This window comes from Takifugu flavidus, chromosome 5 (genome assembly GCF_003711565.1).
Source record: "Takifugu flavidus isolate HTHZ2018 chromosome 5, ASM371156v2, whole genome shotgun sequence".
In the NCBI taxonomy this organism is placed as follows: domain Eukaryota; kingdom Metazoa; phylum Chordata; class Actinopteri; order Tetraodontiformes; family Tetraodontidae; genus Takifugu; species Takifugu flavidus.
In genome coordinates this window covers 10,659,345-10,684,913 of record NC_079524.1, presented here as the reverse complement: position 1 = coordinate 10,684,913, position 25,569 = coordinate 10,659,345, and the positions used below count along the sequence as shown (strand labels likewise).

At 43.9% G+C, this 25,569-nt stretch overlaps 3 protein-coding genes and 1 long non-coding RNA gene across 5 annotated transcripts; 2 read left to right on the top strand and 2 right to left on the bottom strand.

Moving 5' to 3' along the window:
• Positions 1 to 1,673: 1,673 nt before the first annotated feature.
• On the top strand, positions 1,674 to 5,168 carry bmp10 (bone morphogenetic protein 10). Its single transcript, XM_057034353.1, has 2 exons — positions 1,674 to 2,365; positions 2,880 to 5,168. Exons 1-2 carry the CDS (start codon positions 1,969 to 1,971, stop codon positions 3,950 to 3,952), a joined length of 1,470 nt encoding a protein of 489 aa, XP_056890333.1. The 5' UTR covers positions 1,674 to 1,968; the 3' UTR covers positions 3,953 to 5,168.
• A 3,278-nt stretch (positions 5,169 to 8,446) lies between these two features.
• Positions 8,447 to 11,820, bottom strand: ch25hl3 (cholesterol 25-hydroxylase like 3). The gene is made up of 2 exons (XM_057034357.1): positions 11,245 to 11,820; positions 8,447 to 10,511 (listed from the first exon to the last, which is right to left on the bottom strand). The coding sequence occupies exons 1-2, from the start codon at positions 11,649 to 11,651 to the stop codon at positions 10,094 to 10,096; spliced, it is 825 nt and encodes a 274-aa protein (XP_056890337.1). The 5' UTR covers positions 11,652 to 11,820; the 3' UTR covers positions 8,447 to 10,093.
• Positions 11,200 to 15,654, top strand: LOC130526568 (uncharacterized). Its single transcript, XR_008950792.1, has 2 exons — positions 11,200 to 11,402; positions 15,362 to 15,654. It is a non-coding gene; the product is annotated as an uncharacterized LOC130526568 (long non-coding RNA).
• Positions 15,655 to 17,634: 1,980 nt separating this feature from the next.
• Positions 17,635 to 25,344, bottom strand: erlin2 (ER lipid raft associated 2). Of its 2 annotated transcripts, XM_057034355.1 has the most exons (13): positions 25,201 to 25,316; positions 24,244 to 24,407; positions 24,004 to 24,111; positions 23,528 to 23,609; positions 22,652 to 22,698; positions 22,418 to 22,479; positions 22,134 to 22,259; positions 21,101 to 21,174; positions 20,817 to 20,875; positions 19,907 to 19,998; positions 19,745 to 19,834; positions 19,333 to 19,412; positions 17,635 to 19,247 (listed from the first exon to the last, which is right to left on the bottom strand). In XM_057034355.1, exons 3-13 carry the CDS (start codon positions 24,108 to 24,110, stop codon positions 19,080 to 19,082), a joined length of 987 nt encoding a protein of 328 aa, XP_056890335.1. In that variant the 5' UTR covers position 24,111; positions 24,244 to 24,407; positions 25,201 to 25,316; the 3' UTR covers positions 17,635 to 19,079. The 2 variants fall into 2 exon arrangements, with proteins under 2 accessions (XP_056890335.1, XP_056890334.1); XM_057034354.1 differs by lacking the exon at positions 24,244 to 24,407 and having other exon boundaries at positions 25,201 to 25,344.
• Between the last annotated feature and the right edge of the window lie 225 nt (positions 25,345 to 25,569).

The window sequence follows — 25,569 nt, the reverse complement described above, 5'->3', positions numbered from 1 at the left end:
GTTTTCATCAATTTTGGTGAATTTCACATTAATAAAATGTCCCATTTCATTCTGTCGTCATTATTGACTGGAAGAATCATATGTGCTTCTTCATTTTGCAGCAGCAGTCTGATTTTTAGTTAAAAAAAACCCAAACAAATAAACAAACAAGAAAAAGGGCCAGCACCTTCCTACCGACAGCAGGCTGACAAAATACTGACTATCTGCTAAAGGTTGACACAGGTTACTGCAGCTCTTTCCACACAAACGAAGAACAACAGACGCTCACGGCGTTATAAATGATTGCTATTGTAATTATCTGTCCTGACTTAGGCTGTTCTTGTTTTTAAAAGAATCAAGTTTCACTTTTATAAAACTGAGAAACAAAACAATGGGGAAAGAATTGCAGGAAAGCCGTAACGTTTATATTCACCCGTGGAGTCGATCCATTCACCGACTGTGATTGTGTGTGAACTGAATTGCCATTATCAAACCCTCTTACAGCCATCAGGAAGACGTGAGAGTCTGTTGTGGCGGCAGTTCAACAATGTGAAAGATAACAGCACATCTGTCAACTATCAGCCTGGCAGATGAGTGGCAGAGGCAGGAAAAGCTCCTTCTTTCCCATCTGTGTGACGCACTGTGAATCAGGAGTGTATCTGCAGGTCATACAAAGAAGCTGAAGAATGAGAGGACAGCCGCGTACAGGATTGAAGGGTTCAGGTGGTGGAAGGGGACAGCTATTCCAAATCTGCCATTATCACCTGGAAATATGTGGATGAGCCTCTGGACCCCCGTCATGTACAGTAACACATTCTCCACGAGTTACTCAATTTTCCATTGCGCATTTCCCCAGAAACGTTTCTGAGGAGGTTTCTCATCTAATGTGGGAGTGCGTTGGACACAGACTTCTGATTTCAGCCAAAAAATCTACTCATTTGTAAACACAGTGTTAGAATGGAAGTTTTGCAACACGTCCCTGTTGATCGCTGACTAGTTCATTCTAGAACTGAGGAATGGAAACGTAAAAATGCTTTAGCTTAGGCTGGAGTAACATGTCTGAGGAGGGTGCACTACAGAATAAAAAGTACCGTAGTTGTGCAAGTTCAAACGTCAGAATGACACGTTTGTGTTCCGCAGGAACTTGCATGACCTCAGGCTGCCAGGACTGATTTCATCAAGTGTTCACATCATTTTTGAGGCTGGGTGTCCTTCCCTTTCAGAGAGAGAAAGTGAGAAAAGTGTTGTGAGCCAGCATGAGTCTAAGCTCAGAATTGTTTACCCTTGGTCATTAAGGCCTCACACCTCATTGCGTTTCAATTTCATTAGAACAAGCGCTTTCCAGCAGACAAATCCTGTTACATTCACTGATGTCAACAAAAAAAATTGGTGCGTTCTGTCAGAAAGGAACGGTCAATGAGGCCTAGACAGCAGCTCACAGACCTCCACCATTTACAACGCAAATAAACAGATGAAGTGTATCAACTCTGGAGCACCCACCCAAACAAAATAGCACTTCCACAAGGAAGAGGCTACAGGACAATGTTTATAAAGTCCTCATTAGGAAGATGTGAGATAACACGCTCATGTGCATCACACACACACACACACACACACACACACACACCCACACACACACACACACACACACACACACACACCAGGAAAGCAGTCAGCACTGCAGATTTAGGACCCTCCATATCATAGATAAGGCAGAAAGAAAGCGCTGGGCAGAAGAAGGCAGAGCTCAGTAAGAGCGAGATGAGACGGATGGACAAAGCAAAGCCTCGGCCACCCTGACTCCGGAACTGCAGCCCCGTTAAAGAGGTGTATGTGAGAATAGATGCTCAGATAATTAACACGCACGGGTCAACACCACTGCTGGCGACAGAATCCTGTAGAGAACTGACTCTGATTTGAACCAACTGTAGGATTAAAGTGCTGCAGGTGTCACCTTTATAAAAGCTGAGAGGGGCATTTTTTTACCCCATGGCGAGCATTTGGGTCTCTCAACTGGGAACCATCTGCAGCTCCAAGACTTTGTTCTTGCTGTTCTCCATCCTGCTGCTCCAGCGGCCCCTGTGTGGCAGCCCGATTCAAAACTCTGATCGGGGGGGTCAGCCTGCTCCGGGAATAGGAGATGGAGGACTTGTGGATCCGTTGGTGCAGGAGCAGGATGACAAAATGAACATGCAGAATGTACTGGAGAACCTGAAGGAGCAGTTCCTGAGGACTTTCAACATATCGGGCCTGGGTCCGCCACCCCTGCCCCCTGGAAGCACCCGCGAGGAGCCCCCTGAGTACATGATGGAGCTCTACAATCGATTTGCCAACGATCGCAGTGCGATGCCCACTGCTAACATCATCCGCAGCTTCAAAAACGAAGGTAAAGACTCAACATTTCTGTTTGATCAACATTCCTGTGGGATTCATCAATATAAAGCACCTCATAATGACTTATTTATTATTTACTTGTCATTTTGTAACTATTTTGGTCCCATAAATGTTGCATAGGAATATGAGATTAAACCGGGGTGATGTTTGGGTTCCTTGATATAGAATTTATTTGACTTGAATTCAAATTTCAGTTCTGGAAGGTGATGAGCACCTTTCAGACATTTTTTCTGATTGTTGCTGCACAAAACATCTCATTTGTGTCAGAGCTCAAAGTTGCAATCAGCACAATTTGTGTAACCACTTTAAACATAATCACCGCTGTCAGGGTGAATTTCCTCAACTATTTAATGTTTTTTAATCATTATTCAGCACGCATTAACTCCTGTGTTGTTGATATTCTTATTGGTTTTTTGTATCTTCTCAGCCACAAACAACAAAACAATGTTTACTGGTAACATAATACATGGAACAGTGACTGCAGCAACTGTGTTTTCTGTTCCCAGATTTGTCCCCCAGTGCTGTGGGAGTCGGCGTGCGGCGTCACTCGCTGCTCTTCAACGTCTCGGTGCCCCACCATGAACGCATCAGAGCGGCTGAGCTCCGCCTCTACACTCTTGTTCAGAACGACCGCCACCTATACGCCGGTGTTGACCGAAAGGTCACCATCAATGAAGTGACGTCACGCAGCGGCGAGGACAACGACACTGCTGAGAACGCCACACGAAGGGATGGATTCAGAGAGGCACCGGAGCAGATGCAGCTGCTGGAGTTGGCTTCTCGACAGGTCTTTGGCACCGATAACGGCTGGCAGACGTTCGACCTCACTGCTGCTGTTCAGCGATGGTGCGATTCCGACGTCGGCCCCACGCACCGGTTGGAAGTGCACATCGCCAGCACGAACGATGAAGACACCACTCAGGCTGCGACGGAGGACAAAGAAGCTGGTGATCCCGCTGAAAGCACCATGAAGATTGACACAAGTGTGGAGGAAAAACACAAGCCGCTGCTGATTGTTTTCTCTGATGACCAAAGCAGCGACCACCGCGACGACAAGCGCGAGCTGAGCGAGATGATCGACCACGAGACCTCCGACGCGGTTCTTCAGAACGACGTAGAATTGGGCCTGAATGAGCTGTGGGGGCAGCGGGGGAGGGAGGCAGAGGGGGGAGCGGATGAGCCAAATGAGGAGGACCTCATCCAAATGAAGTCAAATTTGATCTACGACACTTCGTCCCGCATTCGCCGCAATGCCAAAGGAAACCACTGCAAGAAACAGTCTCTGTACGTAGAGTTCAAAGATATCGGATGGGACAGCTGGATCCTTGCGCCCACAGGGTACGACGCCTACGAGTGCGCCGGAATTTGTTCCTTCCCTCTTACAAAGCACGTCACACCCACCAAGCACGCCATTGTCCAGACATTAGTCAACATCAACAGTCCTCAGAAAGCAGCAAGAGCCTGCTGTGTGCCCACCAAACTGGACCCGATCTCCCTGCTGTACCTGGATGACACAGGCGTGGTCACCTACAAGTACAAGTTTGAAGGCATGGTGGTGGCAGAATGTGGCTGCAGATAGTCGATAGCTTTGGAGGAGCCGAACTTGTTTTTTTTTGGAAAGTCTTACAGTAAGACTGAAACAAAAAGTACAATAAGCTGAAGGAGGAGACAAGCCAACGCTGTCAACTAGACAATCGGGATCTCTGTAAGCGGTGAGACAGGAAGTCCACATGAGTACATCATGTGCCAAGCCCCAAGGCCCTGTGGGGACTTTTTCCCGTTATCAAATTGAGCAATATTCCAATCGCCAATCCAAAGGACCCTTTTAAGAGTTTAATCTGTGGTTGGGGCTCAACACCAGAACCAGAAATTAGTTCTTCAGGAATATTAGTTGCTGTCGGTCACTGAGTAACAGTGAAATTGTGAACAGTGGCGATGCCAAGACTTTCAAGGCTTTCTTCCCCCTCTGAAACATCACAACCTGCAACAAATCTCAAAGGACCAAACCCAGCACATTCTCCCGTGTGCAGTGGGAACAGTGGGAACCAGTGGGTCAGCCCCCCCCCTCCGCCCTGCTGCTTTCCTCTGACTTCTGTCTTCCTCTCCACTTATCTGACCTCTCTTCTTCATGCAAACACTAATCAGCACTTCATGTGTCCTGCACAGTGAAATGACCTCCCCGAGGCAATCTGACAAGGCCCACCTCCTGGGCCCCCCCAGTGATACGTAGGTGCTGTGCGGGAGTCCCAGTGGCAGGGTTATCTGTCCTAACCCCATTTCCCACTTCACATGCCTCCCTTGTGATAACAAGTGGGGGGGGGGGGGGGGGGGGGGGGGGTGAGAATCATGTGTGCCACCACTATAACTCAGAAAACTTCACGCCATCCTAAGCAACATTTGGGGTGGTGGGAAGGCGAGTGGGGTGCGACCACAGACATGCACATTCCAACTGACCCAACTTGCTGACCCAGAAGTGTGGGCTCCCGAAGAAGTTGTACATTGCATTCGTAGTAAAAATTAAAGTGGCCTTTTTGGACATGTTGTAAAGGAAGGCTGTAAAAAAGCCTGACATGAAATACAGTTTCTTAGTTAAATTCTTTTGAGACCTCTGCTGCTTGTGTCAAAGACTATTTATTGTTCTAATTTATTAATTTTTACAGCTAGATATATGTACATTTGTAAGTTCCTTAATGGAGAGTTTTGCATTCATGACAATGCATTTGCAGTGTAAAGATCATTTTGTTGGGAAGAGAAATAATAAAAACAAATGATGGAACAATCGCTAAAATCCCAAATGATAAGTCTCCTTAACTGTGAATTGAATTTACATGTTTTTGTCTGATACTATTGCAATAGTCAAACAGTGAACACTGGTCTTCCTGTTCGTTATTTCAGAGAATGGTGTTATAGTAAATAACAGCTACTTTTAGTCTAACAGTATCAGCTCACAGGTCAAAGTTCATACATGACACACAAACAAGGAACCATGGGAAACTGAGAGAAGGGCCCTGCTAATGAACGCTGCAGCTAACTGCACCGGTGGCCCGTGGACCGCTGCCATGGAAAACCTGTTCGTGAAGGACATAAAGCAAAGTGATTTGCAGTAATCGAGGCCGTCCACTGTTAACAATGTTGAGTTGTTAATGTTAACAATACCAATAAAGGAAACAGGTCAGATTCGTGCTCTGAACTGTGCTTTTTTTTCTGGAACAGATTCAGGCGAAGTCAGGCTGAATCTCTAAGGGTTGTAGAAGACAGATTTAGGTGCAGTGTCATTCTCTTAATGAAATCTTTCAACATTTTTCCCACAAAATTGAATGTTTTCAGTGGAGTTATTCACATGTTGTGCTTGGAACACAAAGAGTGACAGACCAAAGAAAGGCCAAATCCTCTGTCCACCAAGAAGAAATATTTGTAGAAAATATATCAAAATCTAACAAAACATCCGCTCTACACTTTGGCAGGACTTTCCCTGGGTGTTATGTTTTGACCCGATGGTTATTAGTGGACCACCGACAATAAGATCTAAGTTGTCTTTGGCAGCTGGACATTAATGACAAGTGCGCTGAGATGTCTCAGGAAACAAACAAACCCGTCTCGACGAGGGCTGAGGTCGTCTAAAAATGGCTGCAGAGCAGAGAGCAAGGACCTGCGGCCCGTTGCTGTGACAACACACAGCAACGTAAAGCCTGCTAATTAAATATTTACACAAAAGTGAAAGAAATATGAATCTGGCCTTTGTCACCGAGTGGACGGGGTTCTGGAAATGTCAAAAGGGACTCTTTTAGTCTTTACTCTGTACAACTCTCCCTCTGACATCTGTTGAAGGGCCTGTAACACTGCTTTGGTGCTGTTAGGCTGCAGGATTTAGCCTGCGTGATACATGTAGGAACACATCTAGGAGGAAAAAAATGTGCTTTTTTTACTAAACGATAATTGACAGAACTAAACTAACTTCAGAGCTGCGTGCGCCCCCGAGATGGCAGCTGTGAACGTGTGTTTTGGCGTGTGTCTCCCGGAGCGCCACGACTCGCCCAGACTCTGACGTAGGGTCTGTAATGGGGGCCTGATTATTTCCGTTCTGGGTCACATGTTTATCGCGCCATCTCTCGGCAACATCACCACCCAGGACTCATCTTTCTCTCTCTCTTCATTTCCCAGAAAACAAACATACAGCTTTATTACTGTGCATTAAGTGGCTCCAAATGTGTAGACATATTTTATTTGATTTGACTGATGTTGCGAAATTTAATAAAGCTGAGGGAAAGAGTTCGTAATGAAAAGCAGATGCTGAGGAAACCTCACATGCAGACTGAGCAAAAACACAGTAACACACTTAGCTTAAACTTAATGATCTGTCAATCTATGTTTAAAGAAAAAATATTTTATTTCACTCACAAATCCAAAAATATATTTCCTACTGGCTGCCGTGTGAGAATTTTTAGAATTTTTCATCACTTCATGCTCAAAAAAAGGAGGTAATAAAAATCAAAATGAGCTAAAGCCCAAGATGTGAAAGGACTCATTCAGTAAGAACTCTATGAAGACCTTGTCCGTCAACTGGACCGTCTCTTGGCTGCAAGACACTTTCTCCTTCATCAGTTTCTCTTGTGTCTCCCTTGTCCCGGGAGACACGTCACACGGAGAGGTCGCCACATCCGCCACATTTGAGGATGATTTTAATATGAGTCAGGGGCCCCGCTTCCCCCCCTTTATAATTTTTTATTTTTTTTGTATAGGTTACATTCAATGTGCGCCACTACAGACAAACAATAGCCTAAAGTCTGCTTCCAATCTTGTTTTGATCTGATCATTTTTACCCTTATTTGACTTTAACATGAACTTGAAAACAGCCTTTAAGGCTGAGGGTCCTCCGCTCATAAGGCCGATCCCTCTGCTGGCCAGTCCTCCGTGCTGCACCTGGTCTTCGTTGATCAGCTTTGATTCTCTCGACTCCCCCTCCATCTCTGCTTCTTAAGTTGCTGTCTTATCCAGTCTGACCTAATGTCTTCTTGTCAACACACTAGATGAACACACTGTGGTTGCCCCATGTGTGTGAGAAACCTTTGAGTCCACAAGGGGAAAAAACCTAATCCGATCTAAAAGGCAGATGAAAGATTTTGATGACAAAGTACCGACTTGTTTTGCCAACTGTCATTGTTAGTCTAAACTGCAGCAGATGTAATGAGTAAGGAGCGCTTTAAAAAAAAGAAAAAGAAAATAACTGGTGTTTTATGCTGAAACCCACTGTTATGCTGAAGAAGGCTGGACCAACAGGACGATCCTGAGGTCAAATTATGGCATCTTCAAGTTCAACTGCAATCACTTATCTCTCAATGACTATCTACCTAGTAAATAAGTAACTTATTTATTTAAATTTTTTTTTTAAACTTGCACCAACATAAGGAATAGCGAGTTTACAATTTCGTCTAGTGGCCGTTCGAGGTACTGCATGCCTTTTCACTCTTTCTCAAAGCACATTCAATTATGACTGTAAATTTTTAACCCATGAAGGTCTTTGTATTTGGCCGTGTATCCTCAAACCAACCCCCTCATTAAGAGTTAAATTATTGTTGACATAATGTCTTTGTAGCCAACGCCATAATAAACATGCGTATAATGGGTGTCTTGCATTTGTAAAACATGTGGTTTCAATTGTTCAGATAGATCCCTGTGGACCCAGTTTGCAGTGTGGAGAAGGGCCCAGTACACAGGAATCATAAAGCACAGCTGCACAACAGAAACCTGAACCTGAACAACACCCAGACTGTGTTCTGCTCTGCCTCTTTGTCAGGATCATCAAATGCAGAACAGTGAGACATGAACAAACCAGACAACATGGGAGACTAATACAGGAAGGGTTGCTTTGGGTCAGCCAAGAACGTCAGAGTCACTCTCACCTCGTGTAAAACAGAATTACAACAATTAAGGCCGGTTAAACACCAACGTTCAGGTTCTGCTTCCCCAGAGTTTCTGCCCAGCAGTAAAGCTCTCACAGGCAGCTCCTCATACATAAAGATCCTATTTAAAAAAATCCATTTGATTCCCATCAAGAAAATGTGCACTGGCAGGCTTTACTCACCATTACATTTATTGGAAACATTGTTTTTAACTTTTACACATTTTATGCATTTAAAGAAAGCAACACAATAAGTTGTCGAGCGATGGGAAAACTAATAACTGAAGCAAATTCCATCCTTTAAGTACAGAATTGGGTTATAAAAATGCTAAAATTACACCCCCCCCCCCCCCCCCCCAATATATATTGTTTTCAAAGCCCTCTGTAAATATTTATATCACTAATGTTTCACATTACTTCTGCAAAGAACTAAATCAGAAAATCAAACATTTTCCAGGTGATATCAATCTTTCTGTTAATGAAACTAAAGTCTCGAAGGCGTTCTGGGGAACATGCGTGCGTGCGTGCGTACGTGCATGAACACCTGCTCCCCATAGACGCCACTCACGCATGGTTCACTTTTCGCAAGGGAAAAAAGATTTTAATTCATCCAGAAACACAAAACAGTGTCACAACTGCACGTCTGTTGCACATTATCTTGGGCTTTTGTTCACAGTTTGACTGTCCCCCCCCCCTTCATTCACTCACTTCATACTTTTATTTGTGTCCTGGAAGAACAGTTAATAGACTGCAATTAACAAAAGAAGACTGATTCAGTCTGAATTCAATCAATTATTGCAGCATCCCGCAGGGACATTTAAGTTCACATCTGGCAAGATTCCTCGTAAAAAAGTAGATCTATTGGAACAGGTGTCACATCCATGCCTGTTTTTAAGGCCTCCGCGGCCAGAATGCAACTTTTTTATAATGAATCGAGTCTTAGGGTGCTTCCAAAACTACACATTTAAGTTTAAAATTGATTTTATTTTACCCTTTGGCAATTCTGGACCAGAATCACGTGATCGTATTGGATTATAAATTCATCTCTACGGGGTAAAACTCAGTTCCGACACTTCCAGTGTTCACATTCTAACACTGATTTACTCACATTGACGGTTAGTCTGTCCATCCTTTGCCTCTTGGCACCACATGAAGCTGTTTTTCCAACCGTTCCCTCCATGTCTTTGTCCCACACACCTTCATCACGTGCCTCCATGACAGACACATCCACCACACGGGGATGTTTTTAAAGACGCCCCTGACTCCGTCTCCCTCACCTCCCAAATGCTGCTGTCACTCACCCATTTTCTGTCATCAAACCATTCAACCTTTGCTTATTCTTAAGATGATGTTTGCTAAGGCACCCAAAATCAGGCCCTCGGCTCTGACTGGTTGGCCAGGTAAAGGACGACGACTTCCTGCAAATTAATTGGGTGCAGCAGGTTGTCTCGAATACTTCTGTCCAAAAATGATTTGGAAATCACGGTAGTCACTACCTGCCCCCCCATCAGCAGGAGGGTCCCCCTACATGAGCCTGGTCCTGCTCAAGGTTTCTTTCTGTTAAAGAGGAGTTTTTCCTTGCCACTGTTGCTTGTTGGGGGTCACGCCCTGGGATCCTCTAAAGTGCCTAGAAGCAATCTTGATTTTAACAGACATGATATAAATAAAGATGGATTGATTGATCCACTGATAAAAGTTAATGGTTCCAAAATCAGAGACCAGTAGAGAGTTAACCTTCATTCATTTTGAGAAGTTATTAAAAAAATTAAATGAAATTAATGCTGATGTTGGATTAAAATAGTTATTTCAGAAAAATGAAAATTATTCATCCTTGATGTTAACGCGTCTCTTTTCTGCACTTGGACAGCGTTCATAATGCTCCTTCACTGATGAGTAGTAGGTGCCGAAGAGCCGGTCCCAGTGGCTGAAATAGGGGGCATAGTTGCCACGGAAGAAGATATGGTGGTCTTGATGGTAGGGGGCTCCTCCCATGAGGGGCAGTAGCCGGTGCAGTGCCCAAGGCAGGTTGTAGCCGCAGTGGTCCTCCACCGCCAGCCAGGTGTTGACGAGGTGGAAGACGGTTTCGCTGAGCGGGTGGCAGCCCACCAGCCGGGCGCTGGCCATGGCCAGCAGCAGCAGGGACAGCAGCTCAGCGCCGGCGGCGTCCTGCGCTGTCAGAGCGAACGGCTGCCGCTGCTGATGGTGGGCCTGGTGGATGCTGCGGTACAGCCAAGGAGTCCTGGAGAGAAACACACAAACAGGTGTCTCTGATGTCTGACCGGGTTGACCGCCGGGTTAACCCAGCTGTCCTTAACCCTTTGGGCAGAATTTTATTCGATTGAAAGGCCAGAAAAAACTAAATCCAAATAATAAAAAGAATGAATATAAATAAAATAGATGGTTGAAGCTCTGGCTTGTGTCATGGTACAGATCAACCATTTAATTAATCTAGTGCCAAGTAAGAGACAAAAAAGGAACAAACTGTTCACACTCTGCAATGTGGACATGTTCATCATCTCTTTCTTCATCTCTGTTTGAAGCCTACGCCCATCAATGTGTGGAGGGTCGGGCAGTGGTTTTAAACCTGTTCCTCATATTTCTTCAGTGACATCCAGCTTTTTTCAATTTCAAAAACTGGCCAATGTTAAATGATTTGTCTCTCTTTACTGCTCTAATGTATTTGATGTTGGTTCAAACCCAACCGCTTTAAAAAAAAAACCCCAAAGACATTAGCGTCACCTCATTGGATTTCTGTACATTTTTTTGTATTGATTTTAAAACATTTGTTAGATTTTAAAGGTTTTTAGGCCTCGCACCTCTGACCTGCTCCCTTATGTCACCTTTTTTTTAAAAACCCAAAACAAAACCTAATTTCATCATTATGATGACAGATTCATGCCGATCTGACACACCAAAATAGCCATATTCAATTCAGCCACACTGATTTTCTCTCTTATTGCTCAGTCCCTCACTTGTGCATGAACAAATGCCAGGCGAAGAAGAAGGCGTCGAAGAGCAGCAGACAGACGGACACCTCCACGACCAGCTGCCAGCAGGATGGAGCGTGCTCTGGCATCACGGGGCTCCCCAGCACCTGGAGCAGCGCGGTCACGGGCAGCACGGCGGTCAGGTAAGCACGCAGGACCCTTCCGAAGCAGAAAAACCACTGCCGTAGAGTCGGCGGGGGGGCAGAAATCCTCCACTGCTGGACCTGCGGAGAAAAGCCGGCTAACATGTCCAGGAGCAGGTAGGGGAGGCAGAGGAGGACGTGCGTCAGGAAGGCGAAGAACGCAGGCAGGACCGGGGACTGGAGGACGTTCGTTGCCCTCATGTAGTCCCACATCTGCTGGAGAAAAACCTCTCCGTGGTCTGAACGCATCGTTCATCACGGTTGAAACTTTGGTTTGCTCCCGGAGTACATCTCCAACACTCATCAATTAGTCTAAAAAATCAATTAGAAAAATCTTGGACCCAAGCAAACACGCCTTAATTTGAGCTGGGATAAAAGTTAAGTCCGGCTGCTGCTTCGGTTCTGCGAGGAGAGTTTCACATCTCCCACTTTTACTCAGAGTGGGAGGAATCACGCTTGGCTTGACATTGCGTCAGACTGGCTGCTGTCACAGACGCCGGGGGTTTTGGTGACAAGCATCCCTTTGGAGCGCCGAACCGCACTTTCGTTTTTTAATTTGGGGGATTTCCAGTTTCCTGACTCCCCCCCACCCCCACCCCCACCCCCGCCCCCCACACCATTTTTTTTTCCTGTTGCTTTTATTTTTATGAAAGACACAGTAATCTCTTATCTGGAGTTTCACTTCTCACACATTTTAAATTGATGGATGCGGGTTGAACATGGACTGATTGTCAGTCAGGTGTGCAGATGTGGTTTCTGCATTCTTTATTTGGCTCGGTCTCATTTTCTACTCCTGAACTTCCGCCTCAGTGAATCATTAATTTATCAGAGGAACGATACTGACTGATCTTTCCGTGTTTGATTCAGAGCTCAGGAATCTGCATCCTGGCCTGCCCTTATGAGACAGAGTCATAAACTTCCTGTCATTTTTCTCGCTGTCTGACAGCCATGTGCTGAAACTTGCTCAACATCTCTCACTCCACTTCTTCCAAAATCTGTCCATTTAAATGACAATGGCAGACATTTATTTACAGATCTTGCTCTGGTTCAGCACTGGTAAATAAACACCAGCAAGACCAAGGAGCTCATCGTGGACTTCAGGAAGGCAAGAGGAGGCACACAGGACCCCATCCACATCAACGGGGTGGCCGTCGAGCGTGTCTCCAGCTTCAAGTTCCTGGGGACCCACATCTCAGAGGACCTGTCCTGGACCACAAACACCTCCAGCATCATCAAGAAAGCTCACCAGCGCCTCTTCTTCCTGAGGACACTTAGGAAGAACCAGCTATCCTCGGCTGTCCTGGTGAACTTCTATCGCTGTGCGATAGAAAGCATCCTGACCAACTGCGTGTCAGTCTGGTATGGAAGCTGCACTATCGCTGAGCACAAGGCCTTGCAGAGGGTGGTGAAAACTGCCCAACGCATCACAAGGACTACACTCCCTGCCATCGGAGATGTCCAGAGGAAGCGCTGCCTGCATCGAGCACGCAGCATACTCAAGGACTCCTCCCACCCCGCCCACAGACTATTTTCCCTCCTGCCCTCTGGGAGGCGCTACAGAACCCTCAGGACTCGGACCAGTAGACTGAGGAACAGCTTCTTCCCCAGAGCGGTGTCCCTGTTGAACTCCTGCTGACCCTTACACACTCCACACCTCACTACACTACAGCAGTTTACACAACTCACTAGCTTAGTAACCAATGTAGCTACTGTTTAAACCTGTCCTGCACACTCATGCACTTTATCATCTGTATACACATAATTTATAATTTGCACATCTCCTCTATCTTATGTAAATAGCTAAATAGCTCCTGCACTTATAGTCTAAGGCATTTAATGTACACACCATCTGTAAAATATGTTTATAGCACAATCCGGTAAACGATTGTAAAAATAACCGCACATACTGTATTTATTAAGTTATTATCCTCACTTGCTGCTTCTTTTGCACTTCTGGTTAGATGCTAAACTGCATTTTGTTGCTCTGTACCTGTACATGTGCAATAACAATAAAGTTGAATCTAATCTAATCAAAGGCATTTGACTTTCTGCAGGCCACCTGTGATGCAGTACAGATTCATCTGGAAAAAGTGAAACTGGTTTTAAATGTGTCAAAACCAAAGTAATTCTTTCTTTAATTTCATGCATTCATTAACAAATACACCACCATTTAGAACTGCCCAAGGGAAAACTCTAAAGATGGTCACAGCTACAAATACCTTGGCTTAATTACTGATGAGGAGATCATGTTTGGTCATGTTTGAAAAAATCAAGGGTGAAGTTCGGGTTTTATTGCAGACACAAGTCATGTTCCTCTCTCTCGTCATGTTCCTCTCTCGGAGGGTGGAAGCTGCTGATATCAGCTACTTTTTGAGCTACCATATTTGGTGCTTCCACCAGTCCCAGACTGTTCTACCTCTATTCTAGATGCCTCCCCGACCAAGTTGCTACATGCTAAAGCTGCCACGCCTTCCTTGAATGTAAGGCAATATACACATTGCATGACTGGATTTCAAGGCACTTATTGGCATAGTTCCTATCTGTTTGTGCATCTTTCTTCTGAGAACTGAAATCCCTCAAACTGTCAAATCTAGCACTTCGGTGCACTTTGGTTTCAAACGAAACAGGAAAGAGAATATCCAGCCTATCTGCCCCCTCTGCTTGGAATGCCATCCAATCTGATCACGAACTGTCAGAACTTGTTTCACCAACAGCCTTCCACGCCATCTTAAGACACTGGCCACGGAGTTCCTCCAAACCCTGCCTGCAAGTTTCAACCTACGGCTATTTGTATAAGTGTACTCTAGCAGTGACTCATGCAAGAATCTCAGGAGCAGTAGTAGTTGAACCAATGAGGCAGCCATAAGTCACACTTGTTTAGATTAGGGTTTTGGACAGTTGAGCCCTGGTCTAGACCCGCTGTTGTGTGAGACGTTGAACTGAGCACATTAATGCAGGCAATCGCACGCCATTGTATAATCTACATGGTGCGGACTGGGTTGGGTATATGTGTAACAACATACAGAGCAGAGTGGGAAAATGGCTTGGGTTTATCCTTTTTTTCTGTCTCTGTCGGTCACGGACCTCTGATCTCCACCTGCGCCGCCTGTCTTGAACCAATGTGAACTCTGATGGTTTATGAACCGTGGTGCATGAACAGACGCCATTAGATCGTGTCTTTCATTTCAGTTCATCTTCACATTGGTTGTTTTCCAACAGCTGATGATCTGATAACGCCACAATTATCCATTTGTCCGTCCGTCTGTCCGTCCTTCCATCGTCCTTCCACTGCTCCTTATCAGGGTCACTGGAATGCTGGAGCCTCTCTCAGTGGTCAAAAACACAGACATATTTATGCACTTTTAAAAGCAAAAATACAACCATGTATAATCCAAAACAAGTCTTTTGATGTCTTTTTAATGGTATTGTTTCAGAGAAAAATTTCTTCTGGACATGCAACATAAATAAATCCCAGTAGTACCATTATAACTTGGGGGGGGGGGGGGGGGTTCCAAAACTTTTTGACCGCTTGGACAAGAGAGCAAATTTAGTATTTCTTACAGACCAATGGCGAAGGTTGCGTCAGACCACTTCTATCATACATTAAATTACCATCAATGAGAACGCTGAGCCTGTTTTCCAGGCACAAGCTGATCATAACATGCTGTTGTAGTCGTTACTGATATATGCAGGGTGTTGTCAACACCCAATCTGATGCATTGTTTTTGATTCCGTGACTGTCACAGCAGAAATTCCAGCTATGCACAAGTAACAAGAGACAACGGTGTCTTCAGTGCTCCTTCAGAGCGTCCTGGTGTTCTCCCAGAACTATAATCCCAAATGATGGGAATTGAGTGTGAATAAAGTATTAAGAACTCTGTCATTTTTTTTATCTCCAGTAATTCGTCCTCTTGTGCAAAGGTGAAGGGATCTTGTCTCCATTCCTTTCTGATCCACAGGTCCTTTGTAGAGGGGGATGATTTCTCAATCTCCACTGATGGAGAGGTGATCCAGGATGAACGCTGACGAGCGTGGACATCTCTTCTCCTCTGTATCAAGCCAGATATGTGGCCGGGAGCTTTAAACAGGCCTTAAAGGTTAGGCCCGATAAAGCTGGAGCCCAACAACGAAATTTTGATTGTCAGTTTTTTAAAAGCCCTAATTCATTTAAAGCCCGAGGTTATTGAAATCTGCGTGCACCCAGCTGGGTTTTTTCCAAAATAAATAAAATAAATCCTCTGTTAAGCATCCATTTTCCTATCTTAGTTGCGCAAATGCATCAACTGACTTCATTCACGCACGACTTGATGGGAACCAGTGAGCAAAGATCTCCAGCTGTAATGCAGCCAGTCAATGTTGCTGTGCCAGCTGTTTTTCCCCCACACCTATTCAGCCAAGGCCTTCAATAGCTGCTCTACTGTGATTTTAGTTGGCAGATTCAAAGCACACAGGAAACACAATTGCAAGTTATCCTGATAGATCTGATATAAATGAGTAAAACCGCCCCCATTTTCCACATCCTTGACTCATCCACTTAAACGGCACGCCACTGGGTTTAATCCTTCCAAAAGCTGGTTTTCAGCATCCTGCCATCTCGTCTATTCTCCTCTAAACGTGCCCAACTTTACTTGCTGCAGTGTCACCAAAAAGCATTTGAAGTTGTGGACTTCATCTGTTGCCACTGCCTGTCCTGTTGCGATCTCTCAAAATGGTCCACTGGATTGTTATTAAGAGTAGGAAGTTTTGTCTCCAGGTGCCGAAGTCACTTTGGAGGTTTCATAGCTTCTCCGTGTATAATGTGCACAGCTGCATCCTTAGAATCTATGGCGCCAACTTTCATGCAACTGTCATCATAGTTTACTGTTGAATGACCGTATCTTGAGTGCAAATAACAACTTCAAATAGTAGAAAAGACTTGTAACCTGCCAACCCAACATAGAGGAGGTTCCCAAACCTTTTGACTGCTCGGACCAGAGAGCAACTTTGGTATTTCTTACAGATTGAAAGCTGCGTCAGACTTATTCTATCACATATGAGGCATAACAGAAACATAATGCAAGCTAAACAATTTTACAAGTTACATTACATCATAACTTCACATCGTCAATGAATAGCCCGAGACTGTTTTCCTAAAACAATCTAATGGTAAGTTGGTGTTATATTTGTGAATGATTTATGCAGCATTTCGATTCTGTGACTGTCAAAGCAGAAAATCCAGCCTCGCATAAGTAAGTGGACAGAAGAGACGACGGTGTCTTCAGTGCTCCTTCAGAGAGTCCTGGTGTTCTCCCAGAACTATAATCCCAAATGCTGGGACTGAATGGTGTGTGAATAAAGTATTGCAGCCTCTGTTTTTTATCTCCAGTAGTTTGTGCACCGGTGAAGGGATCTTGTATCCATTCCTTTCTGACCCTCGGATCCTTTGCAGAGGAGGAATATTCCTCAGTTGGGCCCCACAAGGACATTTTGACTGACAGCTTTTTAAAACCCTGAACCCATTTGTAGCCCAAATTTATTCCAGCATGCATAAAATAAGTCCGAGCTCATGTAAAATGATAGAAATGATACTCAACTCGATGGGACCCAATGGGCAAAGATCATTGCTGCATCAGTGCACAAACCAACACACTTCAGCCAGCTGGGTTTACCCAACATGTATTCATCCAAGGCCTCAAATAGCTGCTCTCCTCTAGTTTTGATGGCAGGTTCAGAGCAAGCAACGATTCCTCTTGCAAGTTTTCTTGATAGATATAAGAAATTTGTCAAAATAGTCAAATGACTCGTCTTTAAGACCAGGATGATTTGTCTGCAGGTGCCAAAGTAACTGAGGGTTTCATAACCAATTTCAGTGGTTACACTGTCGTGTGACGTTAACAGGCTATAAAAGACAAAGTCAGTGTGTTTATTTCAAATGAAAGTAATTTGTCTTATGATGCATGATAAAGAGGGTCGATGTTTGGAGTATTAGATGTTTGGAGAAAACACAACGCAGTACATTTGTGGCAATTATGCCCTACTCTTTTTTTTTTTTTTCCTGAATGGGTTTTCACCGTTCTTAATGACACAAGGCTTGTAAGGACCAGGGCCAGGAACACCATGGGGTCAGGCACCCAGTCGAGGCCCCACAGGAACCGTATACATTCTTCAGATGCTTAGCACAGAACATTTTCAGAGTTCAAGAGTGCATCGTGATGATTTTAAACCTTAAATCAGATGCAAAAAGACACAAACATTTGGACACACATAGCTATTTATGTAAATATGAGCTGTGCTACATACATTAAAGAGACATTATATATTAATATATAAATCATTATTCAGGTCCCGTGCTCAGTAGAGATATTACAAATTCATAGAAATAAATAACATCTGTAATGCAGCAGCTAGATTACCATACATTCATCACCTGCCTGTTTCCTCTGCAGTGACGCAGGGAAGCCGTCGGGTCCTGTATTCATCAGAATTTACAGCCAACAAAACATCAGACCATTCAGAAGCTTCAACTTATCGAATTATTCTAAATCTTCCAGCATTTACGATAACTGCGGTAAATAACTAGCAAAGAGGTTTGGTGAACATTGCATTTGGAATGAAGAGCATATGAAATCCTCACCGGGCTTCAATTTGAATGTTTGCATTGACAACCTAGGCAACCCCTTCCATACATTACCAGCATGACCACAATGTTTTCATTCCTCTATTTGCTACCAACATTTTAGTCATTTAGTATCTTAACTAGCAAAAGGACAATTTTTTGCTAGAAAGGTGGTGAGCATGGGACCAACAGCAAAAACCCAACTCCAGCTTTTAACAGCTGGGTTTAAAGCAAAACATCTGGAAACATGAGAGGCGGAAAACTGACAGTGGACATTTATTTAGTAAGAGCTAGTAAAATCTAGCAGCGGGTTTGGCTGCTTCAAGTGAGACAGCTCTTGAAAGACTGTAAATTCCTACAGCAGGAATGGTTCTCAGTGCAAAGGTATTTGCCATTACGAATGAAAGCTTCAACAGTGCGTGCAAAAGTAGAGCGAGTGCAGGGTGCACGACCGTTTCCTCTCGCCGCAGCTCCAAGTGTGACGTTCAGCAACATTGACGGGTGTTAGGAGAACGCCCGTTCCTAGTTTGAGTTCTGGATTACGCCAGGTGCCTCCAAAATGACATTTGATTTCTTTTCCCAGACTGCGTGCACTTCCAGCTGCCTGTCTTTACCTCCCTACGCTGTATGTGCTCAGAGCATTTTAGAATCTAAGCTAAAGTCGTAGTTCCTACACTGATGCTGAGACAGATAGTTTCAGGAACTTTGGAATCATTGTTTTTGGAGCAAATGGACCCGATGAAGATTATAAATAGCCAACAGTTGATAGTAATTTCATATAAAAATGTAAAACACACTAAAAGTGATGGATGTACTAGAGCAGAGTGCTTTATAATGTTGTGACAACAGTTCATTACACACCCAGGTTTCACCTTCCTTTGTCCTGATTTAAGAGTTTACATAATCTGTCGCTCATCTCCTCTGCTGCGAGCAGAAGAGATCTACACAATCTTTAATGATGTTTAAGGGGCGGAGGCCAGAGTCATCGCAGATCCTCCAGGCCAGAGGGAGAACAGGTCAGCCGTCTTCTGGCCGCCCGCCTGCGCTCGGTCCCCCACCCATGGGTGGTTCCACTTTCATCACTAATCCAGGTCCAAGATCTTCTCAGCAACACTGTCCATGGCTGCTGAGGCCTTGACGGAGTCAGACTCCATGAACATCTGCGGTATGTCGTTGCCAAAGTAGATTTTGCTGTTGGCTGCGATGGCCTTGTACTTCATTAACTGGAGGTACTCGGGTGTCAGTTTCATCTGTAACAGAGGTGTGTGTGCGCCTGGGGGTTAATTACCCACCAGACATCCTGGTTCAGATTTGATGATGGGCGTGTTTCTTTACCTTATTGGCCTCTGCGGTCCTTTGCGCCGTATAGAACTCTGCGTCTGCTTTGGCTTTTTCCCGGGCCAGGAAAGCGCCGTCTGTGGTCCAGAAACCAACAGTTAAACACATGCTAAAGAGACGCCTTCACACACATTTTTATAACCTGTTGCTGCCTTCTGATGTGTGAAGTTATGTTATTTATGGTCTTATCAACCCAGTTTCCTTGAGTTTCCATCACTATAGTTCTCAGGGACAACAGATTAAATCAGACTATGTACATAATTTGTGCTTATTATACAGTACATCTAAATAACTGCTGCAATTCTGTAACCTGAGTTAATCTAAACATCAAATTATGGGCTCTTTGAATCCAAGAACTCTCCCAGCCCCCCAATTCACAGAGTAGATACAGGATACAGGAGACACACACCTTCGATTTCAGAAATTCTTTTTTCTGTTTCCTTCTCCATGACTTTCTGTCCAAACTTGATCTCGGCCACCTGCGCCACCTTCTCAGCCTCTAAGAAAACACAGAGGCGGGTGGTTTAGACTTTCACCAGACTGCAGAGGTCACCTGAGCTCCGATTCTCACCGATCACGGCCCTGATCCGCTCCGTCTCAGCCTCCTTCTCCACAACCTTCTGTGTTTGCTGCGAGATTAACAGCTTTGTCTTTTCGCTCTCCCTGCAGACATAAAAGCACCCTTCAATAAAGGCCGCTAAGGTTAAAGGCTACAGTCACACACACTGGTTACTATCAGAAAGAGGATGAAAGCAGTTTAAAAATGACGACTGGTTTTTGAGTTAAACAGCTGTTGATGATAAAAAGAAATGACTAAAAAAAAGGTTGTTTGGTAAAAACACCAAAACCACATGAATGAAAATCTGATCACAACGTCCAAAATCAAACATAATCTCCCCATTGTTTAGATGTGGGAAATAAACACAGCTGGACTGGGACTAGTTCTTCCATTTAATTTTGTGTTGCAGCTGTAATGTTGGACTTTGTGTGGATTATTTATGATGCCGTGGTTGAGAATATGTAACTGACACCACGAATGAGACGAGGCAACATTGTTGCAGTAGGTTCAGAATTATTTCTTCCAAGTTCGTTTCTCCATTTCAACGTCTTTCTCCGAGTTAAAAAAGTATTTGGAGTCGTGGCACTGAGCTTGTCTGAGAGGTTTGGACTCTCAGACATCCAGGAGACGAACAGGAATCAAAACAATAAAGGGCTTCTATGTGATTATAAAAGGGCTTCTGTGGTTTCATTATTTTTTATTTATTTTGTGCACGGCACCGTGCAGAAATTAAATGCTTGTGCTGCATTTCTTGGTTTATAGGAACCAATCAAGCTCAGTTTGTTCAACGATGGAACAGGAAAGGAACCATTCGGAGCCACTTCACATAAAAGTTTTAGTCAACTCGGCTCCAGACTCTTTGAGCATCCTAGAGTAATTGTAGACAGAACGCTATTATCACTTTTTAAAAAAACAAACTCACATTAGCTCATAGTTCCTGAGAACACTTTCTGGAATGTGTGGCTTTGTGACACGGACAGCCTGGAAGAAGAGTGAAAAACACTGAATCACAAAAAAGCACCTTTCATCATGGGAAGAAAATCATGAAAATGGGGGAATATGGGCGGGCAGGACAAGCTTAGACCGCTTTTATTGTAACCATAATATATTTCTATTTCTATATTTCATAATTTATATATATAACCGTCTTACGACGGTTCCTGTTGGACGTCGGCCATGTTTGACGCGCTGCCGTTTTATTTGTACCTGAATGATAATTCCAGGAGCCATTGAGGTCAGATCCTCTTGTAGCGTCATTTTCAGGTGTTCATCAATCTGATCTGTAGACATAAAATGAGATTTCATCAGAAGCACAACATCATGACCACTTTTTAGCCCATTTCACTATATATGTGTGTGTGTGTGTGTGTCCCTCACAGCCACCAGAGCATGAATGTGTGTGAATGATAGCAGCTCTGAGGACTCTAGATGACTCAACATGCCAGTAACCATGACTATAAAAACACCCTGGAATACAATAAAAATGTGTTTGACGTTATAGATGTTATCAGAGAAAACAGTGAGGTTTGGGAAAAAATGGTCTGGGAGAACAATGAGTTTAAAATGACGCCACACGGTCATGTGATGCAGAAGGTAATGTGCTGCACATTACCGTCAGCCCTGGAACTGCCCCTCCCTCATCGCGATGTGAATCTGACCACTCAACAATGATGGACAGTTTTGCGTGGGCTTGTTTCAACCAGGAGACTTTAAAATAGAGGGGTATGCGATTGTGGAGGATAAATAAGTTTTAAAAAAAAGTTAAAAACAAACAAACAAAATATATTCAGGTGTTTTCGGCTGAAAGGGTCGCACCTCTGAGGGAGCAAATGACAGAGCTGTTCCTGAAACGTGCTGAGCAGCAGAAGAAAGTATGGAATTAAACTCAACGCTAACGAGATAAACTGACACTGCAGCGCATCAGCGCGTGGTCAGGCCTCCCCTAGAGCATCACATTGTAATTACAAGCCGTGACAAACCGATTGCAGTTGTTGCCAAGCCATCGTGTACTCAGGCAGGGATGTCTCGAGGCACATTGCAACATTCCCAACAGTTAGTTTATTGGGGAAAATTCCACATGTGGTGCAGTTGCTGCTATTCACACAGGGTTGAGCGTCTACTGAGACAAGTTGTTTATTTGTGGTCGTTTATTCCCTCAGCTGTGGTTTCAACTTCATGCTGTTTGTGGAGACGGATGTTACAACTTGGCAGTTTTTTATGGAGCCTCCGTCACACTCACCAAACAGGCCAATGTAGACCTCCTGCAGGGAGTGAACGCTGCAGAACTGGTTGAGTTCGTGGTGAACCTTGTTGAATATTAAGGCTTTGTCGTAGTCTGCGGTGAAGTTCTTCACTATGTCGTAAACTGCAGGGGCGAAAACGAGACCTCAAACAAGTATAAACATGGGACAGCTCAGTACAGGCTGATGCAGATGTTAGCGCTGGCGCGTCTCCAGGTGGGGGAGGAAGTGAACAGGGAGGGTAAAGAGATGTTTTTGTTCTGCTGGACACTCATGTAGGTACCTGCAGCTGGAACCAGGTAGTTCACCACTTCTATCCGGTCAAAGTAAATCATCACTCCACCGCTGAAAGACAAAAATGTACACATTAACTATGTGTACTAGATGCCAACAAATAAGGCCCGACTGCAGCGTGGTGTAATACGCTAAGTGTGAGAGTGTGTGTGGGGGATTTTAACAAGTGCAAGATCAGTCTTAAAGTTCCATCTGATACTTCTTAAGCAATCAGCCGACCTACCTTGTGCCACATGGTACATTCTTCACCTCATCTGTCTGCAATGTGGTCTGCAAGGTCAAAATGAAAGCAAATGTGGATTAATTGTTTTTTTTGGGCGTCAGGACCTTAAAAATACCAAAGCTGAGATCACTGTAAAAACACAAGTCACCAGGCTGGAATAAATCAATCCCTACTATAAGATAAAGACAGCCAGTGTGTAAAAGAAGATAGATCTTAGCAGCACATGTGGAACAAATGCATCTGCACTATGGCTTTTTTGAATTTTACCACATACATCCTACGATAAACAGAGGTCAAGGCTACACTAGCGCAAAGGCTACAAAACTAGGCAATAAAACATTGACGTAAAAGAAAAGAACGCCGAGCCAGCCAATTTCATAACGTGTACAGGCACCGACAAGTTTGTTTTTAAAAGACAAGTAGAAGGCGTGAGAAGGTATGCCTTCAGTGAAGAGCACAAGGACACTTCTGTTTCCCCAAACTGAAGCGTGGACACATTGAAGGAGAGTACACTCCCATATAGATGAGGAGAAGCAGACCTTTCCAACACTGACAATCAAATCCATCAGTAAAGAGGAGGCTCATGTTGGTTTGAATATTTACCCTGAATTTCTCTCTTTATTAGGGTATTTTTTGAGATATTATGACATCACACCTGAATGACATGTCACGTGACACATTAGCAGTCAAACAAACGCAACAGCTTATGGTGACACATTCAGAAGAAGAAAGAATTGTGAAATATTATACGTCATAAATACGTGTTAGTAAAGAATTAACTTAATATCAGCCATGTCGGTCTACTGTGTTTAGAGTTGTCATGTACTGTTGCCTTTTTGCATCTCCAATGTTTTTTAAAAAGGTGACGTGACTCACCTGAACAGACTTGTAGGTGGTGATGAATGGAAGCATGAGATGAAAGCCAGGGCTGCTGGTGGTGGTCAGGAGAGCCCCTCCTCTGTGTTAATGCACACATGCGCAATAAACAGACAAACAAACAAACAGCTTTCCAGAAGGAAAAAGGACCACTTCGGCATGAATAACTGAACCCACCAGCAGGCCAGCACATACAAATGACACATGAAAACAGCAAAAGCTGGAAACGCAAGTTATATTTTCCTTTAATTAAGGAGTATTACTCAGTATCAACACTGTCCATCATCATCATCATCGTCATCATCATCGTCATCATCAATATTATCATTTTAAGGTTTGCGTACTCCAGCAGGACTTTACTGAGGAAGGATTCCCAAACATCTTGGACTAATCTTAATTTTGGATTAATCTACTTCAGAGGCACAGGTTTGAAGCAGATTTCCTTTCAAAGGAACATTGAAAACAAGGTGTCTCACCTGTAGTAAACCCCGGTGTGCCCCTCATCAATCTTGTGTACCGAGCCTAAGAGTGCCGCTCCCCCCAGGGCAACGATGATGGACAGCACGGCACCCCACTGAGCCATCCTGGAGGGCAGATATGACAGACAGCAGATGGGGACGATGTTTCTCTTTGGCGGCCTCTACAGTTAATTACAAAAATGCTCTCTACTACAAGTGTCCGGGTATAAGTAATAAACTCTGAGTGCACATACGCACCAGAGCAGTGATCTGCACAGTAGTAACGCACTGCAGTCGGCTTGCGGCTCACTGCTTTATCTGTTCTCAGCTCAGGCTTAAGCAGACATCTGCTAGGCCCCAATGACCTTGCAACAGTTAAAGAAGATTGGTGTCAAAGTGCAAAAGCACAACGGCCTCTTGTCCTGTGTAACACAATCCACAGCAGAGTGTGAACAGTAAGAGTATGTTTGGATGGCTGCGGTTTGGTTAAGAAGGTGTTTGCAACAATCACCTCTGTAAACAAGAGCCTAATCAACAGATATACTGTGTCGGCCACTGTTGATGTTGTTTTAAACAGCAACGACAAAAAAACATCTGCAATAATTACCCAATTATCGTCCCACACGTTGGGAAGATAGCTGATATTCTAACAACTTTGAACTCAAAGATCACTCACCAAACAGATGCAAAGTATAATTTCTGTAAATAAATATGACCAGACAGACACGCTGGCTACATATTAAACTTCACCTCAAAACTTTAATTCAATAATTACAAAACATGAAGTCAGGCAAGCTTATCCAGGAATGATATTAAAGTGATATTATAATAATAGGTTAGGAAACATGAATATAAGGCAGTAAAATGATGTCATGGAGGGTAGAACTGCAATATGAAAATAAATCACGTCACACCCAGCAGTTCTACGTCAAACAGTCTCTCCAATAGAAGACGGGTTCAACGACGCTAACTATCGATAATCCATATTATTGATACATCACGATTGACTTTAAACTCTACTGTTAAAGATTAATGCAGAAAACAACAGTAAAAACGGGTGGACCCTCAAACACTGCTTTCATCTTTACTCGTAGAAATATGCATTTTCTTTTGCAGGCATATTCAGTGGTGAGGCGGTCGTACTTAATCAAGCTACGGGATATTTACGGGCTGGTTAAATACACGTGACGAAAATTTTAAATCAGCAAATTTTACCTGTATTTTAAACGAAAAACTCAACAACAGGAGCTAATATGCAGGCATTTCGGACACCTGCTAAAGAGCTTTCTTCTTTCTCCTTTTTCTTCTTCTTCGTCCTCCGACTTCTACCTTGGATTCTAATGTAGGAATTAGTGCCCCCTTGTGTCAGGCGGACAACAAGACAACCACAACCACTGTTACTGGGGGTCAGTAGAAAATGGAAAGGATACTTAGGCAATATTGAGACTAGATCTGATACAGATTATATGAAAAAATTGTGTCAAACAAGATTTACAAGTGCAAGTGAGACAACAAAAGAAAATAAAAAGCGCTGGAAAATGGATCGATATTACTAATAATGTAAAATTGCTATGACTTCGTTGT